The 27,037-nt window shown below is 41.6% G+C and overlaps 1 protein-coding gene across 1 annotated transcript in view; it reads right to left on the minus strand.

Annotated features, from left to right (window-relative positions):
* The window catches only part of JMJD1C (jumonji domain containing 1C), a 158,551-nt gene extending 135,231 nt beyond the window's left edge, over positions 1-23,320 (minus strand). Inside the window, 1 exon segment of the mRNA XM_066324248.1 lies at positions 23,165-23,320. Within this exon segment, the coding sequence (XP_066180345.1) occupies positions 23,165-23,305 (141 nt within the window). The 5' untranslated portion in view covers positions 23,306-23,320.
* Between the last annotated feature and the right edge of the window lie 3,717 nt (positions 23,321-27,037).

A 27,037-nucleotide genomic window follows, 5' to 3' on the forward strand; every position in this document is an offset into this window, starting at 1 on the left:
ACTAAGCTAGGTTGTTAGACCTTATTATTTTTTGCCTATTTTAAGTGGCTTCCAAATGTTCTGACCACTGAGAGCATTCAGAGTATCATCCACAGAACACCTTAATGCAATTTAAGTATTTTCAAATAGAGAGGCAATGAAGATTTGCAGACATCTCTCTGCTTTCTTGGGGCCCACGAGTGATACAGATATCTCTTCTGAAGAGAAAATGCCACACACCAGACAGTTGGTCCTAGCTGTTCACATAAAACTACAGGAGACACCACTCACTGTAGGCACAGTTTATAGGAACAAACCTTCCCTATATAAGACACAGTGAGTTCACTCCAACTCTGCCCAAGCACTGTAGGACACACTGACAGCTTGAAGTGCCCTCCACGCCCTTGTGAACAGCACAAGGACATTAAGACTCCACACAGCCCTTCAGGGGGACTCTTAATGAAAATTTGCCAAATCTCTCAAGCACAGGCTGTCTGCCACTATTGTGCATTGCTTCTGGGTATAAAAACGAAAATATTTTGAAAATGAAAAATTGAACATCTTTCCACTTGAATTAGTTTTCAAAACGCAAATAAACTACTACATCAGTCACCTGAACACTAACATGAAAGTTATGACCAACTGGCTAGAAAGATTTGGAAAGTCTTCTCTTCACAAGTTGATCTTGAGATTTTTACTAGGAAAATCTTCTAAATGAAATCACTAACTAAGCTTGTAGAACTGTTGCTGTAACTGAAAACACAAGGTCTTTTTTCTTTAATGCCCGTTTGCAGGACCAGCTATGAATAGTCACTTCCAAAGTCTCACTGATGGCTCAGTTATAGTTCATGTTGTCATGAATTTGGCACAACAATATTGCCCATTCACTGCTATGTGCTTCTCTGTCCCCAGGTCTTGAAAGAGATTGCTTACCAGTAAAAGCAGTAGCAAAGCTGAAGTTAATCGAAACTGAAGAGATAACAGGCAAGCAGAGAGGTAATGAAAAAGAATGTACTAGCCAAGCAGTTTTGCTGAAATTATTCAATCTGCAAAAAAGGAAAAAACGTAGCAAAATAAAACATTCTCTGAGCTCAAGTCCAGAGTTTGTTGCCGTCTTACTTGTTTCCAAAGTACAAGACATGAAAATTGTGGTTTTTTCGGCGATGTAGTGTCTCCTTAAATTATCCTTAAAACAAAACAGATCACTTTAACAGACTTTATTTTATGAAGGAAAAAAACCCCAAAACAAAGAAACATAATCCAAGTTACGTAGTTATGTTATCAGTAGTCTCAAATTTTGAATTTATTTGTATTTGTGATTTACAAGTCTGAGATGAGGATTACACTGGAAATTCAGGTTTCTGCCCTGAAACAGTCTGTCCAAAGTCTTTTCTAAATTACACAAATGATTTGTCTTCTTCCTGCCCTCTCCTCCCCCCACCATCTCTTGAGAACCGCCTGAAGGCAAATATAATTGGAACCTTGCACTCGCTGCAGACATGTCATGAACAAGAACATAATCCAGGGTCATCACCAGGCTAAAGCCAGCGCACTGCCCTGCAAGACGATCAGTGTGGGGCTGATAAGCGTGCCTACAGCCAAGGCAAGCCTGGCAGACCTGAGACTGGCCGCTGGCATTGTTCTCCAGCAAAATCCCTCCGGAGTACCTACCAAACAGCCCTGGGAGCTCTACTGAAAGCAATCGCACCCATTCCCCCACCACAGTTAAGAGGAAAAACCGTAAAGTCCTAAGGATTGAGGGGGGAGGGAAGGCTGAAAGCAAGGATCTGCTTACAGACAGAGAGTATCATTAACTATTAATAACAAAAAGGCTGCAATGCAGACAGCTTGAAATCTGGTACAGCTTACTAAATCACAACTGCATTTGAGACCATTAGACTACAGTACACCAGTAATAGCTCCACAGTTCCCTTTCAGTGAGAGATTCATACATTTATATGACGACCACACAGCACATTTCCAGCATTACTGTATTTCTAACGCCGATAGCCGTTCGAAAATTCAAAAGTATTTCTTCTAGTTAAACATTTCATTTTAAAAGTAGGTCTTTCTAAAACAGGATGTCTTATGCCAAACAATTTACGGATACTATTTAATAAAACATAAGATCTGAGTGCAATAACACTGGGGAGATGAAATGCACATCATACCTATCTAACAAAGTTCCTTCACTACGAAGAAATGATGATTAAGTTTCCTCTGGGAAGAGCCCTGTGGAAGCCAGCCAGCCACTGCCAAGACTTTGCACCTCACTTCACAGAACAATCAGTAAGCAGTTCATTCTAATACTAATAAGCAAAGCACAGCAGAGATACTGAGTACCAGTTGGGGCTGGGGATGGTTTGATTTGGGTTTTTTACTTTCAGAACACTGGTGACTTAGGTGGAACCCTGTATTCACATCTAAACAAATCAATTTAGCTAATCCTACTTTTTCCCCATCCAGACATTTCAAAGAGTATTGATGTGACCTTCCCTGGTGAAATACAGAGTCACTGCTGTTTTCCAGACTGACAGGAGGACAAAGGGCTAAAAGAAAACAGGGAAGACCATCTGCAGGGTGAAAGGTTGGATCACACTAGTGCTATTGTCAGAGTATAAGATAGGCAATGCCAGGGGTCTCAGAGCTGTGAGATGAAGAAAGAGCAAATTAGGATGAAAATGTCTGTGCTGAAGCAAAGGATGCTCCAGGAAGGGGATGCAGCCATTTTGGTGCTCAAGTTCCCCTATTTTCCTCCCCATCCTTCCTGCAGTTGGCTCACAGCACTGGAGTTGTGCAGTCCTGTGCCCCTGCCGTCACCCCATTCAGGCTCCACAGAGCAAGAAGGAGCCAAGGAGTCCAGCCCTAGTTACCTCACCGGTTACGTGCTCTCCTTTCTCAGCCAAGGTGGCTTTTGTAGTTTGGAATGTATTTTGGAAAAAAGGTTTATTTGATCACAGCTGGTCCTGGTCTGTCACACCTCTCAAAGTGGAAAAAGCTGCCCACGCAAAGGTGTTTGCATAAAGATGGAAAATAACGAGGCAAATAACCAATTAACAGAAGATTTTTTGTAAAGTTCTTAAATTCACAAATTATTCAGAAATTTACAACATGGTTTCAAAGTAACCCATATAAGAAATACGTTGAAGATATAGAAATAAAACACATGTAGAGAATTAATTATAAGAGCCACACCAAGAAAAGTCAGAATACATAGCAAAACTGCAGATGGTAGGAGGGTGGGCCACTTTCTGGAAGAAGTAGATCAAGAAAGATAACAAATCTGAAGTCACAACCACATCAAAAAGATACTAACAAGTGTTAGCTTGCTTCTTTGTGGTACTTAATTTTTTTTTTTTTTTGTGGATTTGAATGTAGAAATTCACTATCTCTGGGAATAAAAATAAAAACCCTAGGAAAAAAGTAAATGTTAATAAATATATAAAAAAAACCCAAAACCCCAAACAAAACAAAAACTCCCACAAAAAAACCCCTTTCTTTCTCAGCCTGAGAAACCAGCACAGCTTATTATAATTTCTTTTTCCAGAAGTAAAACTGGCAACTTCTCAAAGTGCTTAAGATAGTATTGTTTTTCCCTTTCACTTGGCGTTAAGCATGCTGGTAACATTCCCATCAAGTTTGGAACCCATTAGGAGCCCAAGGCCCAACTTTCAGAGACACTGGAGACCAGAAGGTGTCAATGATATAGAGCACCTTGCCAGAGACAGTGAATACCTACTCCTTCTATGAAACTCTGAAGAATATCAGAGACCAAAAACAACAAAATCATTTAACCCAACATTTTCTGTGATTGAAGCTGAAGTACTGCATCTATTTCCAGAGATTCACATTTTTAGAAGCACACTAAAAAAAATATGGAGGAGCAGAAGAATGCTGGAAAGCTATTGAAAAGAGGCAGGAAAATCCATTTAGTCCCATATAATCAAATTATTAACAAAGAGAAAAATCTGATGCTAACTTGCAAATATTACCAGGAAATACTTCACAAAAAAACACTAGATACTAACATGCCACTATGACAAAGTCACAACGAGGGGTCCTTCAAAACTTTCTTTTTTACTTCTTTTTATTCTCTGCCTAAAATAATGAATAAATGCTTCTTATCATCATTAAAATGTCTGCACAGTCAGCAGGTTCCAAGTTTTTTAAATTGATAGGTACCGAAGTTTCTATGAAACTTCTTTGGTATGTAATTCTCTTCGCCTTTGCTGTTTGTGAAGGCAAAGTATATTCGCATAACCCAAACAAATCATCTGCTGAGAGGAGAGTGATAGTGCTGCCAGGATCGGAGACTTTCTCAAATGACAAAAACCTAATGCTACACCAGACAGCTTTTCATTAGCAGAATGCTAATAAATTTATATCCCCAAGTAATTAATTATGCAGACTGGACAACAGGAGTTTCACAGCAAACACGTACATTCAATCTTCATAAAGTTGTTTTGTCCCACATATGAGCTCCAGTTTGGGGAAGACAGTGCCCAGATGAACTGAGGAATTCAGTTTCTTTCTAACTGGCTGCAAATTTCATCCATGAGTTCTCACAGCTGACTGAAAACCAAGCCAAGCATACTAGCAATGATCATTGATGCTTTGTATCTTGCAAAAAGCTTTGTGCTTAAACAAACATGCCACATTATTCACTTGAAGAGTCTGCTAGCTGGTTTGCATTCAAAGCTTGCCTCTGGACAGCACTGGAGGATCCCAAGATCTCATGGATTTTTCATTCTGTTAAGGCTTCTGCTCAAGAACGAAATGTGAGAATCACAAAAGCAATCGACAGTTTTGGTATCAGGTGGCAGAGTAGTGAGAGGGGAATCACAGGACTTAAAATTCACCCTCTTGTGCTTCTCAGTAGGATATTCAATAGTATGTTAATGACAATGATTAACCATTACCAAGAGACAATGGACTCACTACTCCTAACCCTCAAATCAAGCCTAAATGCCCTTTCTGGAAAATATGCTTGCATTAAATGTGCTTTAAAAACCCAGCTAGACAACCTACAATAAAGCTTCATAGCCTCAATTATTCAAGGGATGATTATTACTAGGTTATCTAAGTGGATAACTTTTGTTGCCAAGAATCCTGAACACTATGGCTCAGAATTTTGCTGTCTATATACTGAATTGACAAGTAAATAGCCATTTCCAATGTAAGAAACCTCGTTTTTCCCTTCTGTGATAGGTTTATCAATAAACCACAACAGGATTTACCAGCAATTGCCAATTATACAGGCTCTGCAGCTGACTTGCATCTGGAGTGCAGCAGTTCATTTGCCTAAGTAAACTCAAGAGTTTTGGTACTTAACTGGCAACAGATTATTAGCTCAGAGTATCACATTAGCGAAACCAACTCTGGAAGAAGGGTGGGCAAAGATCAGCTAAGAAAACATTTGACTCAAGTTGGTCATGAATGCAAACACAAGCAATACCTGAGTATTCAAACCTACAAATTAGTGCAGCCTACGGTTCTTCAGTATTCTCAGCCAATGCACGGCAACAGGCTGTGAGGACTGATGGTGAATAAACAGATGATTTAGCACAGAAGATCGTGAATCAGTTTAGTTTTGTTTTAGAGGGTTCTCTTTCACACAAAATACTAAGCTGGCTTCTGTCCCAATGCTCAGCAGCTACATTAGCGGCAGACAATGACTTGCCAGCACATCTAATGCCACCACAGTAAACACATTCTGCAACACAGACATCAAAATCCTGGGATCTTGCACCTGCACTTTCCAGAATGTAACATTCCTCATCCAGTGCACTTCATGCCTAATGGAAGCTAAGTAGCCACAGTAATAGTGGAGCTCGTTAAAGAGACATTTAGAAAGGACAGAAATATCCAGCTGCCAGAGCAAGACATCATTCAGCAAGTAACAATCTCTGCTCTCTCTGCTCTTATCCACAAAGGAAGCTTACAAAACTTATTTGGAAAAATGAGCCTAGGGACAAACTTCAATGAACAGCAAAAACCATAAACTCAGTAAAGTGCCATAAACCCAGTAATTTTACTCCCCCCTTCATGTTCCAACCAACCGTTTTGGGGGGTGTTTTTGTTTCTTTTTTTTTTCTGGTCTGGAGAATAAACTTATTTTAACACTTCTTTCACTCCCTCCTCCCATACCCTCAACCCCACTGCTTTTATTTCAAAGACACAGATGATGAAAAGCACATCTAGTTTTTTTACCCACCACCTACAGCAAAACATTTAATAATGGTTTCTATCCTTCACTACCTGAAACTTGGTTTGCCTATACTCTAATGCAGTCATACAATAATCCTCATCTTTTGAGAGCTCCTATTTTTTCTTAACATGTTTGCTAAACCTAGATGACCTCCCTTCTCAGTAGCCCTTTTAACTGACAGCCTACTATATATACACATACCATAAGCACAGGATACAAAAGCTGCAGATTCACCAAGGTTTGACCTGAGAAATGCAGACTACCTCCCATTATAAGGCACAAAAACTTAACCAATTCTCCAAGCAGGGAACTGAAGAAAAGTAGAAATTGGCTTTAATTACAGAACTAAGTTTTGGTCTCACTCATTGCTCAGCACAGCCCCAGAGACCCAGATGCTGCAACAGAACTTATTCAGACATGTCATTCCTCTGACTGTGCTCTTTGACAAAACCCTGTGACCCATCATAAGTTCATCACCACTGGCTCTACCTTGTTTACTGACTGATACTTTACATTATCCTTTTGGGAACCTGTAACCAAAGTGATTTCCTATTTTTCTTTAAGCACAATGAGAGACAGATTGAGAAAGAAGTCTAGAGAATGTCTATTTTAACATCTTGCGGTGATACTTAAGGCTATGTTGATTTTTTTCAGGCACACCCATTTTCAGGACTCCTACATCTCAGTCCGAATGCTTGAAATATTACAACCCACACTTGTGAGTGGGAGCTGAAAATGTGGGGAAAAAAAAAAATTTAAAATATTCTTTTACAACAGCAGTCCTGTAGGCTTAATTAAAAACAAAGAAGCCAAAAAAATGCAAAGAAGAAAAAAACCAAAACACAAGGGATGACAGAGTCACTGGCTCAACAGCACTCAAATTCTTTGCCAAGACAGAAAATTCTTTCTGTTCCTGCCTATTTTCCCTAGACACCTCCACCTCCTCCTTCCCATTAAACTAAACCAATATGTTCACACAGTTAAGTGTTCCAATAACTTGGTCAATATAAAATATTCATAGTAGTTCCAAATCTATCAAATTAGGATAAATACTCCCTCCCAATTCAAGAAGCATCAAGTCTCAGAGAACTGCAAGCACACCAACGCTGCTTCTTCCCCTAGCAACTCCCTAAGGTTGTCCTCTTCTGGAAGAATTAAGAACTTAATTGTGAGAACATTTAATAACAGCACAGTCCAGATTTCACCGTGTTTTACCACTTCTACAGGTTAGAAATGTTAAAACAAGGGGGTGTCACAAACCCTACCTAACACCTAAAATTTTGTTAGGCAAAACTGAATGAATACAGATCAGAACATATGGAGCACTTCTTCTGCTTCTCTTGACGCAACCCACAGAAGTGATTAGCTTGGCTTGTGACCAATTTGACATCTTGACAAATCAAGTCAGCTCCTCACAGAAAAAGGATCTCGACTGTTGCATGTTTAGGCAGTCCAGGTTAACTTGATTATTAGTTAACTCCTCTGTCACTCCCAATTATTAAAACCTCTACAATAAAGTCAAAACCAAGGGGTCTTTGCTGCATCTGTAACAGAAAGCACAGCTAGCATCACAAGTGATATATGAAAAAGTCTGCTGGCAACTCAAGTTGCCACCAACCTCTGTCATCAATATGTCAGTGATGCCTACTAAACCTTCAGAAAAATACTCAAATAAAGTGATTCCAAAGCCTTCAGGATTGAAAAGGTAGCATTCAAACTTTGAGATCAGTATTCACTTAAGCTTGCATAAGAAATACCTCGTTCCACTCACCACTTACTTTCCAAGACCACAAATTATATGCACACAGTTCAAAAGCCATGAGTTTAATCCATTTCAAAAGTTATTTCCTGAGTTGATACCACAGAAACAAAAGAAATGTGTTAGAAACGAAAAATACATTCTCTGTGCTGAGGGGAAGTAACTTCAGAATGTATTTCTAATAGGAGCTGAATCAGACTGCTTAGCACAGTCCTACGGTTAGGGTCACAAACCCCTTTAAAACTCCCTCAGTGATACTAATATGCATAGTTTGCACCTCAGTACCCATGCTTAAGACAGAATTTTCAGTATTTATTCCAATACTATTTATTTCTATTATCTCCTTCAAGATCCTTAACCTCACATACCTTTAAGCCCTACTGTAGGTTTGTACTTCAGTTATTACATCATTTTTTCCTTTGGACTTCATAGAACTCTGCTCACACACAGCACCTCACAATGCTGTTATACAATAATTGTAGAATTGTTCATCATGACAATATCTGTCTTTTCTACATCATTTTCCCTCCTTCCTTAATTAATGTAACTGACTGGGATTTTGGTTTCAAAGACTTCAGACTCAGCTACAAAATGCTAAATCCCACCTCTGATGGGAACTTGTCACTGGCTATGTTTTTGGGGGTTTTTTGGGGTTTGTTTTGTTTTGGGGGTTTTTTTAAGGAAAAAAATAAAGGAGAAAAAAAAGGGAAATCCCATTTCAACCTACCACATTGGAGTTTTATCCCTGGCTATCCTTCATGTTTGACAGACAACTGAGAAACTCCAGAAGAGCTACTTTGCTCTACACCTCAAAAATGTCTCCTACTCTCCTCTGGCAAAAGATTTCCCAAAGCTTAGGCTGCAGGACACAAACAATAAATCCTTATAACCTCATTTCAGCTACTTGTCATTCTGGATTTCAGAAACTCCGTAGCAGTGACAATTTTAGCTCTGGGTTTGCACAGCAGCTACCACAGTGAGGTCTTGGTCAAAGAGTGTCCTACAAAGTAAACAGAGTTGCATGGATACAGAAACCGTAATCTCAGCAATTCCAAAACTGAGACTTGGCCAAAGTTTATCACGCAGTACACAGTCTATTTACCCTGGAACATCTCAGTCTTACCTTCAGACAAACAAAATCACATACACACAAGTCCATTTTTGTAGTTAACCACCCCCAATCCTCCAGATCATCTTCAGCAAAAATATACCACTACTAAATCAATTTATTGCCCACAGAAGCAAAGAGCCAACAGACCTGTGTAACCATCTACCATTACTAGAGGCAACATTTGCCTTTTATTTTTAAATGAGAAATTAATGATTTCAGTAAGCTTGACCTTAACAATAAAAATAAAAGTTATTAGTTAGCTAACTATATCTTATTTCCTGAGAGAAGGGAGGTTTACTGGAGTCTTCCAACTGTGAGGACAGGCCAAGGTGATTATGAGAATACTGAAGTACTGTAACCATAGAAAGATGCAATACAGAGATATGGTCTAAAGAGAAGGTAAAATATAGCTCATGATTGGGGTAGGTAGGGCACAAGAAATGCTAAACAGGACCTAATCCTGCTTTGGTGCTAAACAGGATTGAGTGCTGCGCATAGGATGAGAAGATTAAAAGCAGTGTCAATAATTTTCACTCGTATTCAGAAATATCTCAGTCTAATATGCTATTTTAAGACACCTTCTCCCTGCATAACACTTTCCATTGCCAATTTTCTCATGCTGGCTACCTTGGTTTGATATTTCTAAAATTAGAAGGTAAGAAAAAACACAGAACACAGCAAGATGCATGGGGATATTATTTAACAGCACTCATTTCAAAGCACATCAGCAATGCCTTCTAGTTGCAATAACTGTGATATTAAGTGCCCTATGAAAGTGTTTAAAGACTTCTGTGCAAATTACTTTTATACATTACAACCTGTAGAAAAATTTAAACTGTATTTTTCCCCCTAGGAAAGCATTTCCCATAATATACATACACTTTAAGTTACAGACCATTGCAAGCTCAAACCATGTCACAGGCCCTTTAAAATGCTAACCCATTTGGCATGACTGCTAAAACAGGACTTCATTTTCTTCCAGATTGTTAGGAAAATCTTTCATAAGAGTACCTGAGTAAGTAGTTTCCATTTTAAATAATGCCAGTAGTGCTGGAAAACAGATAAAAGAATTACACAGAAGCAACCAATACAGTAATAGACTTCAAAGCACAACTTGAGAGCATGTACTGCCTCTAATCCATCGTTACTGCTCCCCACATCACCCTACACCACTCCTACAAATGCCAGACCACTCTCCTGGTTTGCAGTATAGGACATGCACAAAGTATTCTATCACCATCTTCATGAACTGATGAATCCAAGTGTTTTAGCAGGGCTCTTCCCAGGCCCCCTCCCTTTGGGGTGCCTTCTGTTAATGGCCCATCAATGCCTTGCCATGACTCACAGATCACTCCCTCCGGCAGTTATCTCTCTTTAATGGGCCATCAAGGAGCCTCTGAATGACCCATCATCCCACTGTGAGATGCTCCGCCCATGGGGAGGAGCCAAGCATTCTCACCTGGATATAAGCTGGGATTTGGGACAGTAGAAGCAGCCCTCACCCACTGGATTCCCAGAGGACCAGAGCTACCAGACCTTTCTACGGGATCACTGCTTCAGGAAGACCTCACCTGGACTGCTTCCATCACCCTGCGCAGGTTGTATTCTGACTCTGTCAGTGGTCTTTTGTATTATTGCATTTCTTCTATTTTACCTTTTTTTCCCTTTCCTTCTCATTAAATTGCATTTCTGACTTGGAGCCTCTCACTTGTTTTGCTTTCAAACCACTACACCCACAAACCTCATGCCCTCAGCTCTCCTCTCCCCATCAACAATGCCAATAAAACAGAGCAGAGCAAAGGCCTGTACAGTCCATTGCACAAATACTACAGCAGCAATTTTCGAGTTCTGCTGCAAAGTGGATATATCCATTTTCTTATGAAATATCTCTAGTTTTTATCACCATAAAAGCCGGTACTGGTACACCACATATATCATTATCACACAAATTTACTACTTTCTACTATTGTTTCTAGGGGGGTGTGTGTACACACATACACATATATACAATTTTTAAGCACGTTTTCCAGTCAAGATTTCCTTATTAACTTTCAGCTACTGACAAATTTCAAAGGATCTGGATGTTTCTGCCCACAGATGAATTTCTTATGAGGCTTGCAAAACCAGTGACTCACAAATCTATATCCCGTACTGATGGTGAGCTGGCTGCTTGCCTAAAAGACAGACCTGCACTTCCAAACCCCACGGTGCCACTGCCCAGCTGATAGACCAAATAAAGGTATGGAATACTGACATGATAAAAAAAACCCTGCTATTAATTAAAAGTAGCTTTCAGCAAAATACATATTTAAGTTAGACAGCACTGTCTTCTAAGGCCCAAAGGGAAAAAAAAACCCACCAGCTTCTTCACACTGCAGAAAAAGGTTAATTCTGTAGCCTCACTGGTTCAGACAATAAGATCACACTTGAATAGCCTGAAGGTGGACAAAGCTGCACAAAGAGTTTGCACTTTACCAGACATCTAATCCCCTTCAAGGCTACCTGCCTGTTTGAGCTCTCATAACTTAAAGAATTCAACAGCAGCATTACTTAAAATCTAAGATCAAAGAATCAGCTGGAAGGGAAGCCAATCAAGCAGCACATATTCAGAGAAAATGTGTGTGTGTTAGCACAGACACACTCAGAACCACTTTTCTGTGTGCCACAGGTAATCCAAACCTACCACAGTATCGGGCACCATCTCCCTCCACCACAATGTGCTTTAGGGAAGCTGTTTCCAAGACCAGCTTTCCAGAAACTTTCCTAACTGTCAGAATTACGCTGCTGTGTAATTATCCATGGTACTTAGATCGCCAGCCTATCCCAGAAACCCTGCAATCCAAGAGCTCAGGCTCTCTGTCCTGTCCATGTAGTCTGAAGGAAGCAGAGCACGTCTGCTGTGTTACCAGCGAGTCTCCCTCTGCGGCAGCCAAGAGCTGACAAATAACGAGCACATACAGCAAAGACCTGGAGAGAGAAGTAAATAAAGCAATTAAGAACGGCCACAAAGCCCCCCTCAGTTCCACAACTGACATGAGAAATACCAAACTGACAGCTTTAGGAACAAGAACTGCACATGGCCCAGCCCTAATGAATTACACAGCAATACCAGCTGCATGTCTCTGCTCTGACCTTAAACAATCAATGCTTTTGGGATTTCCTTTTGTCCTGAGCTAGGTTTGAGTGAAAGTATCAATTCAGGCACTAAACTTGAACATTTAGACTTTCCTTGTTTACAAATTTCTTAATATTTCTTAGTGCTAGAGAATGGACCCAGAGCAGCCAGAAGCCTCCCAGGAAGGGATGTTGCCTTTTGTGCAGACAGGAGGAGCCTTCCTTTTGTCAATTTACATCAAAGCACGTATGAGTTTCTGCATTCAAACCATCAGTCAGTCCTCTTTTTTGTCCCCGCCTCCTCTGTTGACTGACCCATACCGTCCAGTTTCTGTATGTGCCTGACTGGTCTTCTCATAGGAAACCCTGATTAAAGAAAGCTCTAGAACTGATTAAAAAGTTTTCAAGGAGGGAGAAAGGGAAAGGAAGAAAAAAGAAAAGCTCTTCTCCACTCCTTCCTGCCTCCAAACACTAGCTAACTCACTACTAGGATTCCTGAGGGCCATTCTGCACGTCCTTACATTGTCCTCTTCTTAACTGAAGACACAGTCCCTAAAGTACCGACCAAGACCAAAACCAGACTTCTGGAAAAAAAGGAAGGAAAAACACAGACATAGAACTGATTGGTCAACTGAAGCCTTAAAGTCCTTCAAAAACACCAATAAACAACCCTGGAACACAGGTTCCAGGTACCTGGAAATGGGTAGTTACCATAATACAAAACACATCTTAGAAAAGAACCTAAGAGGGTATGGAATGCAGTCCTTTTACCTCAGCCAACAAGCCTAAGAACCCTCTGGAAATACAAACTTCCTCCATTGAAGAGGAACCAACTGAAGAGCCCTGTTAAGTTCTGCCATTATTCTAGCAGAAAAGTAAGATATGGGCAAACTTAACACTTGTATTCTGTGTATCACATTTGAAACTAAGCCATTGAGCCGCAATCAAATTTGCAACGTGATTGAAACATGAGCCATGCTCAAATGCATTTAAAAGTTTAAAAAAAAAAAAAAAAATCAGGTATCAGAAAACTTACTGTCCAAAAAATTTTGACACGGAAAAATATGCCAAGGTATACACACACCTCATTTTATCAGTAAAGGCAATATTAAGAACTCAAAAAACAAAACCCAACCACAACCCCCAACAAATTAAGCAGTATCAGCAAGCCATTTTTCTAAGCATCAACAGAAAGTCAAATCTTTTAATTTTAAATACAAAAATCTTTACAATCATTTAGTAAAGTACTACATTCAGTTTTAAAAGAAACCATCTGATGGAATTATAAAGTTAGTCAATGAATAATTTATGAAACAAGATTTTTCATTTTTTATAGTCTTAGGCCTGACTCACTAAATTGAAATCTTGTTAAAAGCAATCAGTAACAAAATAAATGGATTAATTTCACCTACAAACATTTAAAGGAAAAAAATACTACAAAGTAACAAAGCACTTGAAACATTTTCTATTTATAAAAACAAATTGAACTTTCTCTAAATGACTCGAAATGTGCTACCTCTTTTAAAAGATCACACAGAAGGAAGTACCCCATTACACAGGAAAGCCACCTATTTAATTGAGAAGTGATCATGACATTATCTAAAAATATTCACATATCACATTCTGACCTACATACAAATTTTAAAATATGACAATATTCAGGAGATTCAGGTGTATTTAGGACAGCACATATGAATTAACAGTTGGCAAGCCAGAAATATTTTATTTTCACCTCCACATTTTTTTCTAAATCTTACTCACTGTTTAACTGCTATTACATAGATTACCACCAAGGTTTGACCAACATCTGGGTATACTAAACGTAAATGCACTTCCAAATAGATAATTCTGTTACCAAAACTGAAAAAAAACTAGGTACTCCAGTGAAGAAATAAATGATATATTTTTAAATTTAATTTAAAACTCATTTATAATGTTACCTTGTTTCCTGAACAAAAAAAAAAAAAATTAACTCAACAGTATTAAATTAAATCCGTTCAGAATAACCTGCAGAATGGGAATCACATGAAGATACAAATCTTGGTGGAGATAGCCATTTAAGATCAGCAAACAAACTGCACCCTTTGGAATAATCCAGCTGAAAGAGACATTTATTTGGACAGGGTTGGTAGGGACTGACAGATAGATATTAGATACCTGCTTTTCTCTTGGGTTAAGAAAGAGTGAAGGAAAATTGCCACATTTATAAGCTCCAAGAGACAAATATGAACTCACAGAGTAGAGTTGACTCACAGAACAAAAACCTGAGTGCCATGTAAAAGTAATGAAAAAATCATGAATGGCAAACAAGGGGTGACTGTGAACTTGTACCTCACAATGCAGGGACTAAAGCACATCTGAAACAACAGAAGGGAAGCCTGAGTATGATGTACAGGTAAAGCCTGACCTTTCTTTGTCACAGGATTTCAAGAAATTCACAGAGATTCCGAAAGATTTCCCACTAATTCATTTATGAGAAATCCAGGATGGGCTACAAGCCTCAAAAACCTCTGCTGGATGAAGCCCCTGAGCTCCAAATCCCTCTAACAAAACATTGAGGAAGTGCAGCCATATGGCAGAATAGTAGTGGTGTGACAAAAAAGTCTCACAACAGCTCTGAAGGCCACAGTACCTCACCCCATTCAGTCTTCAACTATATCAGGTTTTGCATTACTGACCAAAATGTTGGCAACTAGACCACTGTTAGTTCCTAACTCTTTAAATCTCACCATGGGTCTATAGCCTAAAACTCATTAACCTCCCCTCTAAAATCAAGTTACATCTTGATTATCAACACTTGCTCCTGTCTTGATGAAGATCAAGGCTGGAAAACCGAAGCCTTCAAGTTATGTTGTAGGAAGAATTAGGGTGCAATAAAAAGTATAGATTAATGACAAAGTCCAGGCTAGGACCTCGATACCATTTCCTGGTTCTCCTTCTCCAAGATTTTCTATACTGACTGAACAGTTGACATCACATATTTTCTATTATTACCCCAACACATTTCTTCATCTGCTTGACTTTGGCTTTTGGGCCACTTTGTGTTTGAAAGATAGTAAATTTACACTCCATGCTTCAGGAAAGAAGAGAAGCCAAGCAAAGCAAAAAAAAAATAAAGAAATCATCTGGAGGAATGTTTCAAAGTGAACTGTCCTTACCAACACTCCTCCAAAATACAGCTTTTCCAGTCTCTCACCAGACAGGGAGGACTGAAGAGATTGGATCACCTGGCAATGACTCAGCAAGTGCCCTCTTTTTCACAGAGCAATCAAATTTCAGATTTTAAACCTTCATTTGATGAAGAGCACTGTTCCCTTAGCAAAAAACTAAAACCATGGTGAGGGAACCCAAATAATAAGTCAGCAGGGTCTACTTGAGTTCCCTGCAGTGAAGCCTGGCTGCAATCATTTCAACATGTGCATCAGCTATAGTGCTGTTCAGAACACACAAAAAGATCCTCATTGATGCAGAAGCATTACAGGCAATACTTACTGAGTCATCAGAGGTTTAGGCATTTTAACATAGAGATGCTCAGGTTTCCCTCAGAGCATTTAGTTTCACATCTATTCTTCCAATACTTGCTTTTGTAAGTAAGTCTTGCATCAGCAGACATCAAATGATCATCTCATGCATTATTGTGAACATTTATTTCTTTATTCAGCTGAAAGAAGAAATGACTCATGCTATGTGAAGTGTTCAACTGCAGTACAACTGAACACATCTCCTGGTTGCTGCGTGCAGCCCTCAGAGGTATTTAAGTCACTTTTCACCTTCATTCAGGCCATGGCCCAGAGACATTTTCCCTGGACACAGTTCCACCTTAAGCTGCTCCTGCCCTGGGACTGATCCCATGCCACCTCCTCAGCCTCAGTACAAGTGCTTGACGTGCCATATGGTGCATGGATCAGGAAACTGCTCAGGGTTAAAAAAAAATTAAGCCAGCAGTGCCACCATGAGAAATGTCTGTGGAACCACAGTCTCCAAAACTTCTAAAAACGTTGCCACTGGAGAATCAAGCTAGATGCTTTCAATGCTCATCCCACATCTTTTGTGCCCATGAGGCTCCAAACAGAGTACATGAATTAGCTCAAAGGCAGGTGCTGTATGTACATGTAAGTAACTAACTGGCCCAGGAGCAAATCGAGTTGTTTCATTCCACTTAATTCTGAAACATAACAACAGCTGTTTTAAGTAAAATAACATTATTTTAAAGAAAATTACTAGAACAAAACACAGCAAAATCCTTGAGGTTTGTCTGGATTCTTGTTGGAGTCCAGGACATCCCAAAAAAAACCCCTGAGAGATTCCCTGCTCTTATTCTGTCCTGTAACAGAATGAAACTGTATATGAATTTATAACTAATGAAAATTAGTGATGTGTAGGCATAACATCAACTACCAAGAGTAACTTTCTGAAGGAATCAATATAATGAAGCAATATAGCATTACTTTAGCTTAGAATTCTCCACCAAGAACATACTGGTTACGAGCAGGGTAGGTCTCAGTCCCTATCTAGCATCAAGGAGGGAAACCCTCCCTGAAGCAACACGGGACATCAGTGCCCAGGGCACAGCAGGTCACAGAGGTGTCCCTTCAGAGACAAAAACTTGCTGCCAACTTCAGCTGAACTTCTCACATGATCTCTAATTACTTTTTTTTTTTTTTTTGCAAAAGCAGCAGCAGTTTACCAAGTCCAACTGAATGGGAAATCCAAGCCTAATCTCAGCAGAGATTCAAGCTCACTGATGGAACTAAGCATCTCTACAGTTCACTGGGAGTAGGATTAGAAGAAGGCAGAGTTGATTTTTGGCCAAATTTTCCACGTACCACTTTTAAAATCCATTCCATTTGAAATTAAATAACAGTTCTGCTGTTCTCAAGCAGGTTTAGAGATCCTGGAAGGTGCATAAGAAGTATGGCTTCCTATAAACTAGCTGCTCATTCTTTACAACTCTTCATGATGGCTATGCCATGCTTTGAGACAGCTCCGAAGAGTCACGCAAAGTGGAATAATAAATGTGGAATAATACAGTATTTATATGCAAAACATATAAAAGACAAAAGCATTTTTTTTTATTAAGAAAATATCTGATATCTCTTCCTAAGAGCCTCCTGAAAGATTTAACTATAGGATAAAACCTTTATTTTTCCATACTTTGTCCACTGTCACCTACTTTGCAACTAGGCAGCAAATTAATTAAATGATTCGTCCCTAGCTCAGGACACCTGAACTCTCTTTGCAATCCTAATATTCAAACAAACTTCACTCAAAATCCATCAGTGCAGGTACATTTATTTATTGATCTACATCATACTCAGGTTTCTTCTAGGAAAAGAAGTGAAGAGGGAAGGGCAGAGTATAAAGCACTGAATCCTTGCAGTCAATTTCACAGGAATAATCCTCTGTTTGATCTTTTTGTGAAATTACTATGGAAGAGACACTCCTTCCTGAACTACCTCTGGAAGAACATGAGGCAACACTCACAGAAACAGGATGATAAGCTCAACGTTAGCAGAAGCACAAAAGGAAATAGGAAGTTTTCTTTACTGCTTAGCCAAGAAAAGACTGCCCAGCTGACACACACCAAACTTACAAGACTCTTATCAACACTGGCAGCAGAAACAATTGAAAATTGTCTAAATCCCTGTCTCACTTTGAGCTTCTCCCACTCATTTCAAACCAGGTTCAAAACACGCACAAAACACATCCTAAAACATTCCTTCATTCAGAGGTGGAAGATGTGTGATAAACTCTGGCATGTCTTTAGTGTCATTTCCAATACGTGAAGTAAATAGCATGACAGGATCCTCACCAACAACTTGCTCTTTACCTTTAACCCAGAAGCTCATACAGAATTTTTAAATTCCATTAACCACCAACGAGCTGTGCACAACCAGTCTAAAGCATATTTATTTGTTTACTTTCTACAGTAATTTTACTGAAGATTTTTCGGTTCTTCCAGTTTATGTCAAGGCTAACAAGTCAAAGCTGCAGAGCATGTACTTCTAAAATAAGGAATGAAAAAAAAATCCTTTTTAAACAGCCCAGCTCACATGTGTTCAAAAAATTAACACATGCACGTTCTCTTTATAATACTATCTTAGCAAAACGAGAACAGAGGACAACATGCAACACGCTGCACTAAAAATCAATATGTGGCAGAAACCAAGTCTAACCTACATACGGGCAAATCTGTGCTCTATGACAAAGCCAGACTGCATTCAGAAGCTTTGGGCATGCAGAAGCAGGAAGATGAAAACTACTACAACTTGTAAAAAGACTAGGTAAGAGTAGCTCCACACACAGTGAAAGCAAGTTTAACTTCATAATTGAGTGAAAAAGCAATCAGTGTATTGAGTAGTTATCTAAAATACCTTTTATTTTCCAATTATCCAAAATTATTTAAAATTATTTTCATATTGACTGTAATACAGTAGTGGTAAGTTTTCATTACATAGTGCAAACTTCCATTTTACTTTTAAGTGGAGGCAAATACAGTTAAAACAGATACACAATCTGCTGATATTCTCTTCAAATGCTTTAACCAGACTTACTGAATTTTAACGATTCCCTGTTTGTAAATTACCAAATATGAGATACCAAAAACCTACAATTTACCAAAGGTATTAGTGTATTGCTTACACCACCGTATCTTACTGACTTTATTGTCAATAAAAATCACCCAGCTGTTTTAAACTATCATTAATACTTAGGCTTTTATTAAGAGTATCTGATATGGTGATTTATTGCCACAAGATATTTGCCTATGCACAATTATCAGATGTTAGTCTGCCTATGATAATGCATTAAAGACAACCAACTCAATTTTTATGCTGTCTTCCATGAGCATCATGGCAGAAAAATTCATATATCAATACTTACAAATTACTGAGATTTCAGTATTTTAAAATTAATGAGATTTCTTTGTTAAAAGTTGCACGCTGTATGTTTAAAAGTTGACTTCCATTTTCTCCTTCATCACCATGTCAAAAGTTTGCAACCTTGCAACCTGTGGCCCAGAAAGCAATTCTTATGGGACAGCAAAGAGCAGGGAGATCATATGGCATTGACTCCACCTCTTTCCTCCTGGCCATTTCTTTATTTGCCCAGTTATCACTGTAATCAGAGCAGCACACAAGCTTTTCCCGGCAGATGGAAGGAAGGAAAAGTAGAGCTCCCAGTTTCCTCTAACGACACTTGGTGTGAAGCTGAAAAATAGTTCTGAATTCTCTCAATGGCTATGAAACACATACACACACAAACACGTATATCAAACTTCTGTCCTTGTTTTTATTTTTAAACAAATGCTTTGCATGCAACAGCAATGTCCAAGGAAGAAAGATCAAGAGGTTTAACTTATAAAGCTGTGACTCAGACCATTAAGATCAGCAAGAAAACCCCTTGATCAGATTTTGTATGTTGCACACATTATACCTGTATGGCAGGTGTTTGCAACATCTGTAAACGTTACAGGATGACTAAGAAAGAGGCACAGCTTCCAAATCCTGGCAAGGAGAGTCTCATGTAAGGTCAAAAGCTTTCATATTCCAGGAGACCAACAGCACTCACAACCAGTGCCAGCTCTTCTCTCCATATTCCCCACTAGTGGGGAATTAATAGGAAAGCTAAGGAAAGCAAAATTTCTATAAAGCAGTGGGAGAAAAGACACTTTGATAGTGTTCTCTTTCTTTGTAAACAAACACATTATTAAAAAAGATATTACCATCAGCTATATGGCAGTCATGAAAAAGTATAAGGAAAGAGTTATTCCATATACTTGCATGGAGCAGGGGAGACCAAGCAGGAAGAAAATACTAGAAAATTGATTTCTTTCCTACATTTTCCTACCAGGACAATCATTTCAACTATGAAAATAAGTATTAATTTAGCTACAAAAATACTATCATGAAACAAATTTAGCAGCATATGAAAACTGGTCTCTTGACTTCTCTGCTCAAAGGCAGAGAGCAGCCAGTCCAGCCTTCAGGTCTGAGCTCCTGATTTAATGAGTAGTTCTGTTTACAGCAGAACTAATGAAGCTCAGTTTCCTCTGGATTTGCTCCTGCAAGCCCTGTGGCCACTTAACATTAATGACATCAGTTGCCTCTAAGCTTGCCTACGTCTCCTTAATCTCCTGCACCCCATAAAACTCCCCATTTGTCCATATATTCCCATTCTCACACACTGATGCTTGCTCTCACACTTCCATTAAAGCTCAGCTCCTTGTCATGCCCTTCAACCCACCTTCTCACTCCATCAGCTCCATCACCTGTCTCTGAATGGTGCTAAGAAAGACAGCATATGCTGGAGCTGGTTTGAAGCTGGGTGCATGCTGGCTGGCCAGCTGGAGATCACCTCTTCACTTCCAGAACACCAAATGCCATGACCTCCTTGCCTTTATGGTTTTTTGGGGAGAGGGTTCTCAGATATCAGCTTTCACAGACTGGGGGAAGGCAGTCTTTCTCAAACCTCTCCCTGTTCTTAAACTGGTTAAAATGGACTGGAGGGTTCACACTTACTCAGGAAGAAAAGGCACAAAGTCAATGCAAATAGTACTTCCTTCCAAAGCCAGGATTAGGAGGTAACTCAGTTCCAGCCAGCTGCAATTCACATTGAAAATGCCCACTGCTGCCCTCCTCCTGTCCTGTGGTTCAGGGCACGTTCTGCATTTCTCATTCATCCATCCATCCATCCCACTCTTGCGTGACCAGGAAAACACGGAATTGACAAAAAGTCAATTTCAACATTTTTATACTGCACCCTGTGGGCAGCAATGAAACTGTCAACAAGAATTACCGCTTCACCCGAGTGACGGGGAGCAGAAGGGTCTGGAGCTATTCACAGGGATGGCCACCTCGAAACAAAAGCCATGCAAGGGTAAGAGCAGCAGCTACTCCAGCTAGGAGAGCACACACAGAGCAGGGCTAACAGAAAAACATCCTTGTCTTTTGGTGGGGGCAGGGGAAGAGGATAATCACATTAGCAAATATTGACTAACAAGAAGTTACTGTTAATTACAAATGCAGAAAGAGAGTCCAACCTAGAGAAACTACCTGTTGCTTAAAGAAACCTTTTAATTTTTCCTCTATCCACTTCTTTGTGCTTTGGGGCCAGAGAACATGTAACCCAAACCCCAAATGCAGCACTTTAAAGAGGGTAATGATATTCCTGTAAAGTACTACTGCAGAAATCCTTAGACCTAGAAATTATTTTCAAAACCTTCCCAGGCTCCCAGCCCTCACAGACGACTAGGAGTGTATCTACATAGCATAATGCAGTGCTGTGCAGCTGTCTTGAACACCACAAGGAATATGGCCACGATAGCACTGCACTGCACCCAGGCTGAAGTGCAGCTGGAGCACCCATCCTGCCTCTCAGGTAGTTTGGGTCTATCCAAATGGTGCTTCACTACGGCACAGAAACATCCCCTTAGTCATCCTGCCTCAGAGAGCAGCTGTAACACGACAGGTCTTCCCTAAATTACCAAGAATTGTAACGAAAGAGCATCTGAAGAGAAAAACAGACACGAAAGTCAAGAAGAGGAGCAAGTTTGTACAATCGGCAGCATGCATCTTTCATCTAAAATAACAGACATAGCCCCTGAAATGCATTTCTCTCCTTATGTCAGCTCTGCCCCTAGAGTTTACAAATTATGGCTCTGACTTGTAAATGTTAGTAAATACCTCCTTAAACCTTACCCAGCGTTTCCATAATTGTATATAGATTCTAGAGACTACCCTGCAAGAATAACATTCAAAACAGGTTCTAAAAATAAAGCGTTCTAGACAATTCTCACATATAGCCAAAGGCTGAAAACACAAACCATTTCATAAAGAAGGGCATGAACTTGAATTACGAACTTGGATTCAAAGGCTCCTTGAATTATAGCTGAAGAACGGGAAAAAATCCAGAACAACATGCCAAAAAAAACCCCCCCAAAACCCAAAAAACACCAGCCCAAACCCACATACAAAAAAACCCCCAACAACAAAAAAAGCAAACAAGAAAACTAACCCACAATATAGCAAAAAAAGTAGTATCTCAAGTCCACTTCCCGCTTTTGAAACAAAGCTTGAAGTCAGAGACGAATGAAAACATGAGTTCTTAATTCTGTGATTCACACTTCTCGAACTAAGCAATCAGTAATCTCTAACACCAGACAATTGTTTGCCTGATAAGTTTGTAAAAAAGGCAACATTCCACCCCGATCAGCGTCGGGCTGTGAACGCCTCCCCTTTGCCAGCAGCAATATGGATTGCCCAGCGCAGTCCGGTGATTCCTTTTTTCAGCCTACGTAATGCCCATTTACATAGTCGTGATATTTTTAAATGTGCTTTCAGAAGCACTAAATAACATAAAAACATGGAAGCAGACAACCGCGGAGGTAACACAGCACTCCTGCGACTGCGGAATTCACGAACAATATAACGACCAAGTCCGGGGAGCACAATAAAACTCCATTTTACAGATTATGCATTCAGAACACCAACCCAAGGAAATCCTGGCCGTGTTTCCCCCCCGCAGCGAGAGTGTGTCTGAGCACAACAGAGCATATCCTGGCTCCTTCGCTAACCTACACGCACATTCCTACACCCCTTAGGAAAACAGTGACAGCGGGCATGAAGGGAAGGGAAACAATGACATTCTTTTAACAACAACGTTCACCAGCGCGTCGGACCCAGTCGGACAGTGCTACGCGGCGGCAGTTTCTGCATTCCCCCGGATCAGCCGCATTCTCCCCCGCCGCTCCAGGGGCAGCCCGACCGTCCCCCGGCGGCCAGGCCGGGCACCGGCCCTCCGTCCCCGCGGCTGCCCGGCCGGGGCACGGAGCGGCCGGGGCACGGAGCGGCCGGCACGCCGCGAGGAACCCGCCTGGCGCCGGCCGTGACCCCGGCTCCACGTCACTGTGCCCGGCCGGGCGCGGGGCCGTGTCACGCCGGGCCCACCGCCCCCCGCCGCAAGCCCCCGGCCCGGCCCGAGCCGCGGCTCTTACCGCCAGCTCGGGGCTGTGCGAGTCCCGCTGGGACACGGCGCGGATGACCCCGGCCCGCCAGCGCCCGCTCTCCGGCGGTTCCTCGCCGCCGAGGCACAGGAACCGCTTCCCCACCAGCTCCGGCCGCGTCTCCACCGCCATGGCCGCCGCCGCGCAGGCACCGCACCAGCCGCAGAGCCCGCCGCTCTAGGGGCCGCGCATGGCGGGCGCGGGGCGGGGACGGGCGCGGGGCTCCGGGGCTCGCAGCAGCGGGAGGGTCGGAACCCCTGAGCCGCGCCGCCGCCGCCACAGCCCGACACAAACGGCGAGCGAGGGGCGGGGGCGGGCCGGGGGCGCGCTCCCTCCCTCACCTCCTCCCTCTCTCCCGCGCGCGCCCGCCCGCCGCGCTGCGGCCCCGACCACTCCGCCCACGCAGCCCCACTGCCATGGAGACCGACGCCGCGCGACGTCTCCCTCCGCCAGGCAGCGCGGGGCTAGCGGCCGCCGCGCGGCAAAGAGTCCGCGGCCGCCGGGCTGGTACGGTACGGACACACCCCGCGGGGACCCGGCCCGCCGCCCCCTGCCCGGCCCCGCCCGGGGCGGCACGGCACGGCCCTCTCCTGCCGCCCCGCCGCCCCCCGACAGCAGCCCCGCGGGGATGCGGCACTGGCGGGGTACCCACTCCGGTGGCAGCTCGGGCACAGCCTCTCCGGGGTGTCTCCCCTCGGTGGAAGAAGCGGCTGTCCGCTCTCCGCGGGCTCGCCCCCACCCTACTTCAGGCGCACCACTCCGAGAGCTCATTAATGTAATAAATGTGTGAAGGCGGGGTACCAGAGCATAGAACCAGGCTCTTCCCGGAGGCACCAGGGAACAGGACACGAAGCAACAGGCAAGGTGCTGGTGTGATGCACTGGAAGTTCCACTAGGAGAAGAGAAAGAACTTCTTCACCGTACGAGTGACACTGGAACAGATGGTCCAGAGAGGGTGCAGAGTCCCTCTCGCGGGAGATACTGAAGAACTGTCTGGACACAGCCTTGTGCCATGTCGTCTAGGACACGCTAAGCAGAGAGGCTGGACCAGGGACCACCTCTGTGGACCCTCGAGCCTGACGCTTTCTGTGATTCTGTGAGAGCCCAGGCTGCCAAAGGTATCCCAAGAGCCAGGCACCGGCGTGCTGATGTCCCAGCCCTCCAGGGACTGGGAGAGGCAGGACCAGGTATGCCATCTGCAGCACCTTCTCCCCTGAAGTCAGCTTGTTGGAGGGTTCAGCAAAGGCATCCAATCCATCCACCTTTCCCTGCTGCAAAGACTACGGAAGCCCCTGGGAACGTCAGTTTAGTCCCTCAGAGGCTTTTGGAGACACAACACGTCAGACCTAGAAGACACTACCGAATTCTGTTGAATGCCAGCAAACAGTGGATATCCAAGAAGTCAGCTCAGAGACTCACAGGGGCTTCAGCTGAGAGCTTGAGCTGCAAACACCTGAGGAAGCCTTGCAGCCATGTTCTGTAGCAATTGTTATAGGTTTGTTGTTCTTCCCATGGATCCCAGAGTCAAGCTGTGCTAATGCCATTTTAACAGCTTTTCCTCCATGTTTTCTGGAGGTGTAGCTTTCCTGAACTTCTGCCTGCCTTTACTGGTATGCTTGCCCTCAAGAGAGCAGGTTAATGATCTCTCATCTAGCACTAAAAGCAAATTTGAGTACTGCATTTTTGAAAAATAGATTATGAGGCAAAAGCCATAAATCAGGAGTGCCAGCTTTCCACATTTCCGTATATTTTAGTGGAACAAATAACTTCTGGTACAAGAGAAGTTAATTAACAGAAAACAAACAAAAAGAAAAGAAATCAATTCATCATTCACCATGACCAGTTTGTTCACAGGATTAGAATAACTTACAAGACATAACATTTATACTAGAAGCTATAGATGCCTGGCATCCCAGGCTGGAGTGGATGGAGGTGTGCTCTTTAGAAGCTGCAGAAGCAACCATAGTGCATTTGAGCTAAATGAGATCTTCATTCATGTTCCAAGGTAATGCTACAACCAACAATAGTGCACTGCAGTTTTGCAGGAAGAGCAAAAACCATGTAAGTACACAGCAGTTATCCATAAAGGATATAAGGAGAAGTTACAAAACTGACTGAATAAATATGAAAATATCAAAGTTGTTGTATTCATTCCCTCTTCTTTAATCGAACAGTAATTTGAGATATTATTGAACTCTAGAATTCAATGACATGAATGTGCAACAAAACATTAAGCATACCTCAAAAGAGCCAATTTACATGATTCTAATAGACTGAACTTGTGAATTTATCACAGAATACCAAGCTATTAAGAATCAAATACTTTTATTTTGTTCCAAAATTTCATCTCAAGCCACCGACACTAGATATATGTTTTATTATAGATTATAATTCACTAAAGGCTACTGTTCAATGTAAAACCATTTTACAGCTGTTAATCACCTGAAAATATCAGTAAGATCAAGTAAGATGGACATTTAGGTGGCAATTCCCATGGTTAGCTGCCAGTTCCCAGATGCCAAGCGAGATGGGCAGGACTTTGCCCTGCTCCCCACCACACCACTGAGCTAGACCAGGAGGAGACAGCTCAAGGGAAAGCCTTGACATATTGCAGGGCAGCTTCACTCCCCAGCAACCCACACCTCAACTCTTCTCTCTTTCACTTCATCATCTTGGAGTAGCTTTTTTGAACCCATAGGTACTTTAGGAAGGTCAAAAGGAATATGTTCTGGTGGATCAGCATACAAGACCCACAGGTTGCTGAGCATTTTCCACCTCCAGCAACTTATTTTCTTGGTCTCTCTTCACTTACCCATTTCCTCTTTCTCCCCTTGTTTCTCTGTGAAGTGGTAGAAATTGGGAGAGCACTAAACACTCAGGATACGGATAAATCAACTCAGAATGTCTGTCTTCAACCAAACAAAGTCATGGTGCTGTGGCCCAAGGCCTGAAAATAGCTTAGACAATAATTTTTTAATAGCCTGCGCCCTATCACACTCCAGTAGGATTCCTTCCTTTTTCAGAAGCCTTTGCAGGCATCAAACCAATACATTAACTCCCCTTGCAAAGCAACACCTCCCTTATTTCTTTGATAAATACTGAGGAATATTTGAACTGAAAAGTCAAAGCACTAAAATTCACAGGATTAAAAGGACTAAGGATGTTATGACCTGCTGCATCTTCTGAAGAAAGTGCCATAAGGAAGCTTCTTCTTGTATATTACTCTGAAAAGACCAGAGGAATCATCCTCTTGGAGCTCAGGAGCAGCACTCAGAGCCAGATGCCCATAGGCAACAACCAAATAGAGCTGACACCTTCAGGCTGGAGGAGTCCACAAAAAATAAAGCAAAAGAGCTCTAGGTTGAGCCCCAGGGAAGGAGAGCTTCTCTTGGGAAACTGACTGGACAGACTCACCTCTAACTCCCTGAAAGCATACACATTGGCTAGGTGCAAAATCAAGATACTTACCAAGAGCTTTTTCTAACTTCCAGACTGAAATGCAGCACAGCCTGTACTAGTAGTAATTGCACCTTTTCCATACAGATAAATGCCACATTTGGAAATTATTATTTCCATTTTACAGGAAGAAAGATTGAGGGAGAAAGACAAAATGACTTGTCAGTGTCACAATTCTTAAGCAGAATTAACATTGAACTAATTCTTTCTGAAGTATGTGCTATATACTTCTAGATCTATCTTTCCTCTGAATTCATAATTCCTTGGAAATTTGGAAAGTCACATCTATTGTTTTCCAGTGTTCAGCAGCAGAAAACTAATAATCTATATTTAACAGGTTGGTTTAAGAGTTTTGTAACTTTAAAATTCATATCCAAGAGAAAACAAATTTTTCATCAAACATCAGTT

Source organism: Sylvia atricapilla, chromosome 8 (genome assembly GCF_009819655.1).
Source record: "Sylvia atricapilla isolate bSylAtr1 chromosome 8, bSylAtr1.pri, whole genome shotgun sequence".
NCBI classification, from domain to species: Eukaryota; Metazoa; Chordata; class Aves; order Passeriformes; family Sylviidae; genus Sylvia; species Sylvia atricapilla.